Source organism: Mirounga angustirostris, unplaced genomic scaffold (genome assembly GCF_029215605.1).
Source record: "Mirounga angustirostris isolate CCGP_5_RB_7025 unplaced genomic scaffold, mMirAng1.0.hap1 SCAF_4, whole genome shotgun sequence".
Classification (NCBI taxonomy): domain Eukaryota; kingdom Metazoa; phylum Chordata; class Mammalia; order Carnivora; family Phocidae; genus Mirounga; species Mirounga angustirostris.
The window spans coordinates 87,021,830-87,035,058 of NW_026991712.1; the positions used below are offsets into that span (position 1 = coordinate 87,021,830).

At 46.3% G+C, this 13,229-nt stretch overlaps 1 protein-coding gene across 4 annotated transcripts; it reads left to right on the top strand.

The window, feature by feature from the left end:
- Positions 1 to 1,056: 1,056 nt before the first annotated feature.
- Positions 1,057 to 10,157, top strand: PSMD4 (proteasome 26S subunit ubiquitin receptor, non-ATPase 4). Of its 4 annotated transcripts, none has more exons than XM_064588521.1 (10): positions 1,057 to 1,260; positions 6,304 to 6,444; positions 7,084 to 7,198; positions 7,579 to 7,665; positions 7,895 to 7,963; positions 8,121 to 8,336; positions 8,724 to 8,832; positions 8,996 to 9,127; positions 9,212 to 9,279; positions 9,867 to 10,157. In XM_064588521.1, exons 2-10 carry the CDS (start codon positions 6,323 to 6,325, stop codon positions 10,035 to 10,037), a joined length of 1,089 nt encoding a protein of 362 aa, XP_064444591.1. In that variant the 5' UTR covers positions 1,057 to 1,260; positions 6,304 to 6,322; the 3' UTR covers positions 10,038 to 10,157. The 4 variants fall into 4 exon arrangements, with proteins under 4 accessions (XP_064444591.1, XP_045752616.1, XP_064444592.1 ...); XM_045896660.3 differs by having other exon boundaries at positions 1,249 to 1,363; XM_064588522.1 differs by having other exon boundaries at positions 1,249 to 1,363; positions 9,762 to 9,975.
- Positions 10,158 to 13,229: the final 3,072 nt, after the last annotated feature.

The following is a 13,229-nucleotide window of genomic DNA, read 5'->3' on the forward strand; positions in this document are numbered from 1 at the left end:
AGTCCTCCTATCTTTTTCAGATGTCACTGTATGATATTTTTATGTTCTTATGTTTTCTGCCAGATCCTAGGGCTGGCAATTAGTAATTCAGATTGCATAAATGTTTTTGTCCTTTTGTGTTTTCACTAGAAAATAAAATATTAGGTTTCAGTGGACCTTACAGCTCCTTGACTCTACTATGTTCATATGAGAAGTCAAGGTATAAAAATGTCTAAAAATAGTTTTAGATTCCTATTTTTACTTTTGTTTCTTACACCTTCCCTCTTTGCTTCTTTGACAGATATTGAAGCAATTGGATTAAGAAATTAAGAAAAATTCTGTTTGTAAATATTCCTGAAAACCTGGTGGGATTTTTGTGTCCAAATACACAGTGTTGACTTTATTTGTGTATCTGCACTTTCACTTAGGTTTGGGCTTAGTAAATTTAATTTGGTAAAATATTTCTTTCTTTTTTTTTTTTATTAAAGATTTTATTTATTTATTTGACAGAGAGAGACACAGCGAGAGAGGGAACACAAGCAGGGGGAGTGGGAGAGGGAGAAGCAGGCTCCCCGCGGAGCAGGGAGCCCGATGCGGGGCTCGATCCCAGGATCTGGGATCATGACCTGAACGGAAGGCAGCCGCTTAACCGACTGAGCCACCCAGTCGCCCCTTGAATGTTATTCTTGATTAACAAACCCAAATGGTTTACTAGTTTGTCTCCCATTCTTTGGGAGATTAGTTATAAAAGGATTGATTCGTCAAACCTTTTCTGGGTTCTTACCATGTGTCAGGCTCTGTATTGGGCTCAGGGATTGCAAAGATTAGGACACCTTTCCTGACCTTAATTAAATAGGAGAGAGAGAGAGAGAGAGAGATTCAGTTCTGGAGGATAAGGGCTTAGTGGTTAGGTGCACAAAGCTCTATGGGAAAGTGACGGAGCTGAAAAGTCATTACCATCCCACCTGTTTCTAAGCTAAGCAGGGTCCTGGTTAGTACTTGGATGGGAGATCCCACCAGTTTCTAAAAATGAAGATGCCGGCAAACACATCCACAGCAATTTCAAGCGTTCCTCCACCGCCTCTTTTAGATTCGCCAGCAGGGAACTCAACCGGAGAACTTGAATAAAAGGGAAGGTAGAGGTCGGTCCTCTTTTTGTGTGTCACCTCAGTCCTCCGTTCGCCCCTACATACCCGTTTTATTTGGGCGGCGCCTACAACTCCCACAGCGCAACGCGGATGGAAGCGGAAGCGGCTGGCTGAGCGAGGCCTGTGATTGGTGGTGAGCGCTGGGCCAATGGAACGAGTTGTTGTTAGGCAGTCTAGAAGAACCGGTCGGGGAGGGAGGAAGGTGGCAAGATGGTGTTGGAAAGTACTATGGTTTGGTGAGGAGCTACCTCGGGACCCATGGGGGCGGGACTGGGGGCGGGGGGCGCGTGTCGCGCGGAGGCCGGGTGGGCCTGGGGTGGGGGTGGGGGAACGATCTGTGAGATGCGGCCTTGGGCCAGGAAGGAAGGAGCCCCATCGACTCCCTGAGTCATCACAGGGCCCGGGAGAGGAGGACGGGCCCAGAGTACCCCAGTATCCCTCAGCTCTCGGACAGTCATTGACTGGCCGATCCCTGCTTCTTTGCTCTATTTTAGCTTCTTCTCCCCTAGACTAGCCCCAGGTCCGCTGTGTGTAGCGAGAGTCCTGCTTCTCAGACTCATCTGTCCTCTACTCTTCTCAAAATAATGGATGTTAGCAAGAGAGATTATAAATCCTTTCCCCGCCCCAATCGCTCATGTCTGTCTCCATTACCTTTCCCTGTATCATCTTGAAAGGTACTATTTATAAATTGCTTTCTATGTGTCAGGCATTAATTTACGTTTTCTCATTTAAGCCTCACAACACTTCTCCATAAATATCCTTCCGTTTTACAGATGAGGATACCGAGTCTCAGCAGTTTTAAATGACTTACCAAAGTCACACGGCTAATTAAGTGGGGGAGCCAAGATTTAAACCCTAGGCTATCTGACGTTAAAGCTCTTGTTTGGTGAGCTAGCCCTTTTCTTCAATCTCAGACTTGGGCTGAGTATCTTATTATGAGTTGGATTAGAAGCAGAGGACACAAACTTTTGCAAGGTTTCCACAGTTTCTTCGAACTGTGAGAGTAGAATATAATACAGAATAGTACACAAACACACAAATCACCAGTTGGATGGGACAGCCACCTAAGAATTTCTTTTGGCGGTGTGGGGAAAGGATAACATTGCCAGATAAAATACAGGATGCCCAGCTAAATTTGAATTCATATAAACAGTAGTTTTTAAATACAAAAATGGCTAGAAGTGTGTCCCAAATATTGCAGAGGACATATTTATTCTAAAAAGTTACTTGTTAATTATCTGTAAGTTCAATTTTAACTGGGGGTCCTATATGTTTATGTGCTAAGTCTGGCAACTTCTGGGACAGAGCATGTTAGAGTAGAAAAAGGACAGGATTTGGAATCCAAAATCTTGTGTTTTCTGCTACTTAACAGCTGCATGTTATTGAGAATGTAGTAAATCTCTCACTGGGAATAATTGTAACCTCCACTTGCCTTATAGCACAGGTAAAATATTTGTGACGGTGCTCTGTAAACTGTATAGCACTGTACATCTCTTAGTTGCAATGTACCTGAGGAGTCCTCAAGAGGGAATTTAAGGGAGTCCCTTTAAGTCCCTTGAAGGGACTATGACAGATGTTGAGGAGACACCATGACAGGTAAGGGGAAGGGCAGAAACAAAGCTGCTGAAGTGTAAATGCCCAAGGTGTGGTTAAGGATTAGGAAATAGGTTAGTGTGACTTGGTTTTAAGGTTGTTGGTTTAAGGTAGTTTCTTTCTTTTTTTTTTTTTGAAAGGTAGAAAACCACAAATGTCAAGCTCAGGAGGTTGAACTCTGGTATCTTTCAATAGAGGACTTCTGAAAGAGTTCTGAGTGTGGTGGAGGCAGAGCCGTATACAAAATGGGGTTTAAAAATATTGGCCTGGGGGCACCTTGGTGGCTCAGTTGCTGAAGTGTCTGGCTCTTGATCTCAGCTTAGGTCTAGATCTCAGGAGTCCTGAGTTCAAGCCTCAAAAAAAAGGAAGGATATTGGCCTGGCTTGATGTATAGGAGGAAAGATTAGGCCCAGAGAGACATATTGGTGGCCAATTGTAACAGCCCAGGCACAGAATAATGATGAGAGCCACTCTTTTTCTGTAGAGCCTCATGCTCTGCTGTGCATCAAAATTCTGTGGAGGAGTTTATTAAAAATTGCAGGTATTTGACTCTGCTTTCCATCTGCAGAGTCAGACTCCCAGTCAGGGAAGTCCAGGCATCTATATTCTTTTTTAAATGAAGACTTTATGGAATAGCTGGACAATATCATAAGCCCTTACTTAGAGATGGATTTTTGGTGGGAAGAATTATATACCATTGAGCAAAAGTAGTCAAGAAATAGGTATATTATTCAATTCATATAAAGTTCAAGACTGGAGAAACTAAATTGTGTTTTTTAGGGATGCACACCTAGATGTTAAGGCATCTGTGTTTTCAATACCCCCATACTAATCAGCCTCCCAGTGTTCTAATGCATGACAAATTGTGAGCCCTGCTCCCACATTCTCCACTGTCTGTTCTCCCTCCCTCTCAAGTTCCCGTGCTCACTCTGACGCTTTTCTTCCAACCCTCATCCATCTGCTGCTCTTGCCCACAGCCCTTATACTTAGTAGCTGTTCCAGCTGGACAGTCCTCAAAGCCTCCATTGTTTCTTATATTTGGACTCACTACTGTATTTGAAGCTAGAGAGGCTGTTGCTTTTCTGCTGGGAGAATAATCAGAAACAGTGTATCAGGGAAAAAAGAATATAACCCATGGTCAGTAGAGTCAGCCCTTGACCCCTCTATGTAGATGGAGTTTCCGCTATGAGAACTAGTCCATATGTCATGCTTATTGTTAGGCACTGTGCTAAGTACTTTCTATGCATTTCATCATCATAGCAGTCCTGTAAGCCTACCCTCACCTACATACAGTAAAACCCACTTTACAGCTGAAGTAACTAGACCTTAGAGAAATTAAGTAACTTCCTCAGGATCATAGTATTAATAAATAACAGATTGGGGATTTGAACCTGAACCTGAACACTGCCCTTTACTCCCTTTTCCATTTCTTTCAGTAGTTTCTTATTACCTCTCTTCATCATTCCTGGCTTATATTTATTGTCAGTCAAAGGATATTAAAAGATTGCCCCCGCCCATATTTTTTTTAAAGATTTTATTTATTGGGGCGCCTGGGTGGCTCAGTCGGTTAAGCGGCTGCCTTCGGCTCGGGTCATGATCCAAGGGTTCTGGGATCGAGCCCCACATCGGGCTCCCTGCTCGGCAGGAAGCCTGTTTCTCCCTCTCCCACTCCCCCTGCTTGTGTTCCCTCTCTCACTGTGTCTCTCTCTGTCAAATAAATAATTAAATCTTAAAAAAAAAAAAAAGATTTTATTTATTTATTTGTCAGAGATAGAGCGTGAGCGGGGGAAGGAGCAGACGGGGAGGGAGAAGCAGACTCCCCACTGAGCAGGGAGCCCAGATTCAGGGCTCCATCTCTGGGGCTCCAGGATCATGACCTGAGCCGAAGGCAGACGCTTAACCGACTGAGCCACCCAGGCATCCCCCCAGCCCATATTTTGTTTGCCAGTGGAAATAAAGTGTCTCATCTGGGAGAACACTGCAACACAGATGGAATCATTGACGATTAGAGTGCTAAGGGATCTCAAGTCATCAGGAATTGGTCCTGTTCAGGGCTTGTATAACTGTTTCACTTTCTTACCTTTTTTTTTTTTTTTCCTTTTATTAACATACAATGTATTTTTTGTTTCAGGGGTACAGATCTGTGATTCATCAGTCTTACACAATTCACAGCGCTCACCATAGCACATAGCCTCCCCAATATCCATCACTCAGCCACCCCCTCCTACCCCCCTCCACTCCAGCAACCCTCAGTGTGTTTCCTGAGATTAAGAGTCTCTTATGGTTTGTCTCCCTCTCTGGTTTTGTCCCGATTCATTTTTTCCTCTCTTCCCCCATGATCCTCTGCCTTGTTTCTCAAATTCCACACATCAGCAAGATCATATGATAATTGTATTTCTCTGATTGACTTATTTCGCTTAGCATAATACCCTCTAGTTCCATCTACATCGTTGCAAATGGCAAGATTTCATTTTTTTGGATGGCTGCATAATATTCCATTATATATACATATATATATATATATATACACACACACACACACACACACACACACGCACACCACATCTTCTTCATCCATTCATCTGCCAATGGACATCTAGGCTCTTTCCATACTTTGGCTATTGTGGACATTGCTGCTATAAACATTGGGGTACATATACCCCTTTGGATCACTACATTTGTATCTTTGGGGTAAATACCCAGTAGTGCAATTGCTGGGTCATAGGGTAGCTCTATTTTCAACTCTTCCTCTGCTTGTGTTCCCTCTCTCGGCTGTGTCTCTCTCTCTGTCAAATAAATAAATACAATCTTTAAAAAAAAAAAGCATTTGGGGCGCCTGGGTGGCTCAGTTGGTTGGGCGACTGCCTTCGGCTCAGGTCGTGGTCCTGGAGTCCCGGGATCGGGTCCCACATCGGGCTCCCTGCTCGGCGGGGAGTCTGCTTCCCCCTCTGCCCTCTTCCCTCTCGGGCTCTCTGAATCTCATGCTCTCTCTCTCAGATAAGTGAATAAAATCTTTAAAAAAAAAAAAAAAGCATTTAACTGCAGATTATAAGAAGGTGATTGTGATACTTGAACAGATTGCAACGTTTGGTGCTTATCAGAATCATTTGTGGAATGGAGATTTAAAATGTGTTTCCTCCTTTGGTCTTTTTTTTTTTTTTTTTTTTTTAAGAAAGGGAGGTGGGGGGCAGAGGGAGAAGGAGAATCTTAAGTAGTCTCCACACTGAGCATGGAGCCCAGTGTGGGGCTTGATCTCATGACCCTGAGACCATGACCTGAGCTGAAACCAATAAGAGTCGGCTGCCCACCCGACTGAGCCACCCAGGTGTCCCTCCTTTGATCATTTTGAGTCAGTAAGTCTGGTGTAAGGCTTGGAAGTCTGTGTGTGTGTATCATATATATATAATTTTTTTTTCTTTTTTAAGTTGTAGGTGGTTCTGTGTTTCACAGAGACTGAGAGCCACTGCTGTGCATGACAGTGTCCGTCAAAGTTTTGAAGGAGGGTAGGGGTCCCTGGAACTAGAGAGAATGTTTCAGAGAGATGTTACAGTATGTCCTCTTTCTCTTCCTTTTAATCTGACAGCGTGGACAACAGTGAGTACATGCGGAATGGGGACTTCTTACCCACCCGGCTGCAGGCTCAACAAGACGCTGTCAACATAGTCTGTCACTCTAAGACCCGCAGCAACCCTGAGAACAACGTGGGCCTCATCACACTGGCCAAGTACGTGGGGCAGAGGAGGAAGGGGCTTGGTAAGCGGGTGGGTGTTTTCCCACAGGTAACCCACTGTGGCATCCAGGTTGCTATCCTTTTGTAGGTCCCAATAAGCTGCATTTGCCCATCAACCTTCCTAGACTACCTTCTTCACTATTCAGAAGAATATACATAGCAACTTGAGTTTATTTATTTACTTATTTTATTTTATTTTTTTATTTTTTTAAAGATTTTATTTATTTATTTGAGAGAGAGAGAATAAGAGACAGAGAGCACGAGAGGGAGGAAGGCCAGAGGGAGAAGCAGACTCCCTGCTGAGCAGGGAGCCCGATGCGGGACTCGATCCGTGGACTCTAGGATCATGACCTGAGCCGAAGGCAGTCGCTTAACCAACTGAGCCACCCAGGCGCCCCTATTTACTTATTTTAAAGACTTATTTATTTGAGACAGAGAAAGGATGAGCACAGGGTGGGTGGGAAGGGGCAGAAGGAGGAGGAGAGAAGCTCCAGCAGACTCTCTGCTGAGCGAGGAGCCCAATGTGGGGCTCGATCTCAGGACCTGGAAACCAGGACCTGAGCCAAAATCAAGAGTCAGACGCTTAGGGCGTCTATGACCTGAAATCATAGAAACCCTTTCCCTACATCCCAGTGACTGTGAAGTGCTGACCACACTCACCCCTGACACCGGCCGCATTCTTTCCAAGCTCCACACTGTCCAACCCAAGGGCAAGATCACCTTCTGCACTGGCATCCGCGTGGCCCATGTGAGTCCTACTGGATCCCTTTGATTGTTCCCCCTTGCTCTGAGGTTCTGTCCCCAACGTTCATTTCTTCCCTGGAATGTTTAGCTAGAACCAGAGCAGGGATAGAGAGGTGACCCAGAGAAAGGAGTAGAAAGGCTATGGTGGGATGAATTCCAGGACTGATGATGGTGGTGAAGGAAAAGACCTTTGGAATTAAGACTTAGACCCTCTTCCTTGTCTACATAGAGGCAAAGCAGGGAGGGAAGGGTGGAGGAGCGGTTAGCCCTTGTGTGAACATGACAGTGGACTTGAGCATAGAAACCATAAGAAAAGCAGCAGAGTGACAGAGGAGAGCTAAGTGATTCCTCTGGCTGACTGAGAACTTGCTCTTCCTTTACAAGCTGGCTCTGAAGCACCGACAGGGCAAGAATCACAAGATGCGCATCATTGCCTTTGTGGGAAGCCCTGTGGAGGACAACGAGAAGGATGTGAGTCCAGGTGACAGCCAGGGAATGTGGAAATGGGGCTTCTTGGGCTTTAGGAGAGCCTGCCAGAGGCATTGGGTTCATCGTTTTGGGGAAAGGTGGATATGCAGAACTCAGTGTTTCTGTTGGGGGGCCTTGGGGAGGTTAACTGATTTCTGTATGCTTTTGTGAGGTGTGTCATTTCCCCTCATGGTATGGAACAGATTTCCTCATTTCTCTTCCCTCTTCCTAGCTGGTGAAACTGGCTAAACGTCTCAAGAAGGAAAAAGTAAATGTTGACATTATCAATTTTGGGGAAGAGGTGAGTAAGGACGGGTTGGGGGGCATGGACTCGATATGGTTATAAGCAGAACAGTCCTTACCCAGAGGAGTGCTTGCACTGTGAGAGAGGAACTGACATGGCAGAGGAGGGGGAGCAAGACGGGAAGGAGAGCCTCCTGTGTTCTTCCCTCCCCCAGGAGGTGAACACAGAAAAGCTGACAGCCTTTGTAAACACATTGAATGGCAAAGATGGAACTGGTTCTCATCTGGTGACAGTGCCCCCTGGGCCCAGCTTGGCCGACGCCCTCATCAGTTCTCCGATTCTAGCTGGTGAAGGTGGTGCCATGCTGGGTCTTGGTGCCAGTGACTTTGAATTCGGAGTGGATCCCAGTGCTGATCCTGAGCTGGCCCTGGTGAGCAAACGTTGACCTCAGACTCCGAGGGTCCTCCTTTCCTCTTATACTGAGGACCCACGTACCACATAGCGTCTCTAGGCCTAAACCGTCCTGAATACCTTCGCTCATTTTCCCAGACTCCCTTTGGTCCCTTTTCCCCTTAATTCTGTGTGATCTCTAGGGGCACCAATGTCAGACTGTCTTGTTCCGTTCTCCTGATTAAACCCCAGGCTTCTCCCAAGTCCTTCCTTTTTCCCTATATCAACTCTTACCTCCCCAGGTTCTTCCCCATGTGCATAAACCAGAAGCTGCCCCTTTATGTCCCCTTCCCACCCCTCAACTGACTTCCCCAAGTGCCTGCAAGGAGGGAGGCAGAACATCTGACCTTGCCCTGCGCTTTGCCAGGCCCTCCGTGTCTCCATGGAAGAGCAGCGGCAGCGGCAGGAGGAGGAGGCCCGGCGGGCAGCTGCAGCCTCTGCGGCTGAGGCGGGGATTGCTACAGCTGGGGCTGAAGGTGAGGGATGGGGCCAGGGGTACCCCGTGGAGCGGGGCGTAGACGCCGGCGTAGCGGTGGGGAGGCCTGGCAGCCCGGGAATATAGGGGCCGGGGGAGCAGTTTCGGGGCGGGCCTGTGTGGAACATGGCACCAGTTCTGCTCTGCCGCTCTCCTTTTTCCAGACTCAGACGACGCTCTGCTGAAGATGACCATCAGCCAGCAGGAGTTTGGCCGCACCGGGCTCCCTGACCTAAGCAGTATGACCGAGGAGGAGCAGATCGCTTATGCCATGCAGATGTCCCTGCAGGGTGCAGGTGAGCCAGGGCCTGGGAAGCAGTGCTCAGGCAGAGGGATTGGGTAGGGAAATGGAGCTCAACAAACTGACCTCTTTTCCTCAGAGTTTGGCCAGGCAGAAGCAGCTGACGTCGATGCCAGTTCTGCCATGGACACATCTGAGCCCGCCAAGGTGAGGGCCAGTGTTGACTCCCCACCCCCATCACGTATCAAGTCCCCTGGCATTCATGTCCTTAGCCCTCTAGGCCTGGAACCATTCTTCAGGGTTTCATAGATGAGCTTTTTGAGGAGCAGAGGGAAAGAAACACCTAGATCTACATTTCTTGTTTGTAAACCTTGCTAAGGCAATAGAATGAACACAGGCCGGGTTGGATTAAGTGTCCTGAGGTTCTATAATTTTCCTTCTTGGTGTGAGCAGTCTAGACTGGTGTATAGGATATTGTCTTCCCAGGAGGGTGAAAGAGGGTCTAAGGCAAAGAAAAAGGAGTGGGTGTCTGACAGTAAGAAACCTGACCATGATGGCATCTGTTTTTATCCTGTATGCTCAGGAAGCAAAGTCCCAGTTTCTCTGTTTGGTCACTAATGAATGTGTGAGTTGGTACCATACATAGGCACTGGGTATTTTCCTGAATTGTCCTTTCTACCCTCGGCCAGAGGCGGCCCCACCCCCAGACGGTCAGGTGGAGAGAGGGGCTCAGGCAGCAGTGCGCTGCCCAGATGAGCCAGCCCCTGCCCTGAGCCCACACTGCCCTTTTCCAGGAGGAGGATGATTATGACGTGATGCAGGACCCTGAGTTCCTTCAGAGTGTCCTGGAGAACCTTCCAGGCGTGGATCCCAACAATGAAGCTATTCGAAATGCCATGGGGTCCCTGGCCTCGCAGGCCAACAAGGATGGCAAGAAGGACAAGAAGGAGGAGGAGAAGAAATGAGACTGGGGGCAGGGGTGGCTGAGGCGCTCAGGAGGCCGCATAGCGTGGGCGGGATGTAGGCGTAGATACAGTATCTGTAACCAGGACAACCTGAATAAAGCTTGGCAGCTTTTGTTTTTCTTTTGCTTCCAATAGTGGTAGCTCTCAGTGTGACAGAGGGGAGGAGTGCCTGGTATGAGGAGAGTGTTCCCTGTTGAGTCCTCGGTGTCTCCAGCACCTGGCCTCTAAATTCTGACCTGCTCCCCTTCCTTCCGTCCCCAAGGCAGTCTCTCCTGACACTTCTTTTTTTTTCTTAGATTTTATTTATTTATAAAATTATTTATAAAATATATAAATATAAAATATTTATATTTTATTTATTATATATAATTATATATATTATATATATATTTTATTTATTTATAGAGACACAGCGAGAGCAAGAACAAAAGCAGGGGGAGTGGGAGAGGGAGAAGCAGGCTTCCTGCCGAGCAGGGAGCCCGACGCGGGGCTTGATCCCAGGACCCTGGGATCATGACCTGAGCCGAAGGCAGACGCTTAACGACTGAGCCACCCAGGCACCCCTCTCCTGACACTTCTGCCCTGGGGCTGTGTCCCTGTCTCATGAAGAGGAGCTTTGCTGAGGGTCAGTTTTGGGTAGGCTCTGGGGCCACAGGGGTGAGTTGAAAACAGTACTGGCCTTGAGGCGCCTGGCCGGCTCAGTTGGAAGAACACACGACTCTTGATCTTGGGGTTGTGAGTTTGAGCCCCACGTTGGGTGTAGAGATTACTGTAAACACATACATACATACGAACAATTCTGGCCTTTGGGGACCCCAGAGTCCAGGGCAGGGCCGGCCTGGAAATGAGTGATTACACATGTCTGATAAGTGCCCAAGGGGGCATGAACAAGACCCTGTGGAAACAAGAGAAAGGGCCAAACCCTCACAGCCTCTAGGAAGGCTCCTGGGGGGTAGCATTTGAGTCCTGTAACAGGGTGAAACGTTCATCAGCCAACAGGGAAGAGATGCGGGTGTTTCCAGTCAATAGGAACAAGTATGTGCTCATGGCACAGAGGCACTTGGGAGGGGTTGAGTAGCTCAGAGACTGGTTGGGCAAGTGGCACGAGATGGGAAAATAGGCAGCATTCAAAACACTGAAGATCAGGGATCCTTGAGGCCTTTCACAAGGTGCGGTCTATGAAGCCACAAGATAAACATTTAGAAGAGGGTTTTCTTACAGGGTGTAGAATAGAATGCAAAATTCACATAATCCCACAGCAACTTACTGAATGGGAGAAGATATTTGCAAATGATATATCCGGTGAGGGGTTAATATCCAAAATATATAAAGAACTTCTACAACCCAACAATAACAATAATTGCCTAAACAATGGGCAGAGGACCTGATAGACATTTTTCCAAAGAAAACATAGAAACGGCCGACACATGAAAAGATGCTCAACACCAATCATCAGGGAAATGCAAATCAAAGTGCAAATCACCTTACACCAGTCAGAATGGCCAGTATCAAAAAGATAAAAATTAACAAGTATTGACAAGGATGTGAGGAAAGGGAACCCCTGTGTACTATGGGTGGGAATGTTGGTGCCATTGTGGAAAACATTGGAGTTTCCTCAAAAAATTAAAAAATAGAAATACCATACAATCTAGTAATTCCACTTCTGGGTATTTACCCAGAGAACACAAAAGTACTTGCTTAGAAAGATGTGCACCACTCTAACATTATTTATAATAACCAAGATAATGGAAGCAACCCGTGTCCATCAGTAGATAATGGACAAAGAGAATAGATATATCTATATAGAGAGAGATACTTGTATCTATATATATATAGGTATATTTAGGTATCTATGCATGCACGCACAAACACACACCGGAATATCACTCAGCCATTAAAAAAGGATGGGATCGTGTCATTTGCAGCAACATGGATGGACCTAGAAGGTATAAGTGATATAAGACGGAAAAAGACAAATATGGTTTCACTTATACGTGGATCTTAAAAAAGGAACAAACACCAAAAAAGCAAAAATAATCCCATAAATACAGAGAACAAACTGGTGGTTGCCAGAGGGGAGGGGGGTTGGGGGTGAGTAAAATGAGTGAAGGAGAATGGGAGACACAGGCTTGCATTACGGAATGAGTAAGTTATAAGGATGAAAGGCACAGCGTAGGGAATATAGTCATTGGTATTGTAATAATAGTGTTGTATGGTGACAGATGGGAGGCTATCTTAGTGGTGAGCACAGAATAAAGCCTTATGGAATCACTATGTTGTATACCTGAAACTAATGTAACATTGTGTATCAACTACAATTTTAAAAAATCACATTATCCTCTTGTCTACTATATTTATTTTTTCTAAAGATTTTATTTATTTATTTGACAGAGACACAGCAAAAGAGGGAACACAAGCAGGGGGAGTGGGAGAAGGAGAAGCAGGCTTCCTGCTGAGCCGGGAGCCCGATGCGGGGCTCGATCCCAGGACCCCAGGATCATGACCTGAGCTAAAGGCAGACGCTTAACGACTGAGCCACCCAGACACCCCTTGTTTACTATATTTAAAGAAGTAATTAATATTTGACATAAAATAACATATATAAATCATGAAGCATAACAACAAAATGAACATATCATCTGCACTCAGTTTAAGAGCTAGAATATTCCAGGGGTACCTGGGTGGCTCAGTCGGTTAAGCTTCTGCCTTTGGCTCAGTTCATGATCCCAAGGCCCTGGGATCAAGCCCTGTGTCGGGCTTCCTGCTCAGCGGGCAGTCTGCTTCTCCCTCTCGCTCATGCTCTCTCTCTCAAATAAATAAATAAAATCTTTAAAAAAGGAACTAGAATATTCCTAATGCCACATACCGATGTGTGTCTTCTTGAACTCACTTTTATGTCCTCAGAGATAGCTATATTTTTTAAGGATTGTATTAATTTTAGGGGTGCGTGCCTGGGTGGCTCAGTCGATAGGCGTCTGCCTTCAGCTCAGGTCATGATCCCAGGGTCCTGGGATTGAGTCCCGCATCGGGCTCCCTGCTCTGCGGGAAGCCTGCTTCTCCCTCTCCCACTCCCCCTGCTTTTGTTCTTGCTCTCGCTGTGTCTCTCTCTGTCAAATGAATAAAATCTTAAAAAAAAAAAAAAGGATTTTATTTTAGAGAGAGAGCTTGCAAGCAGGGGGAGGGGCAGAGGCA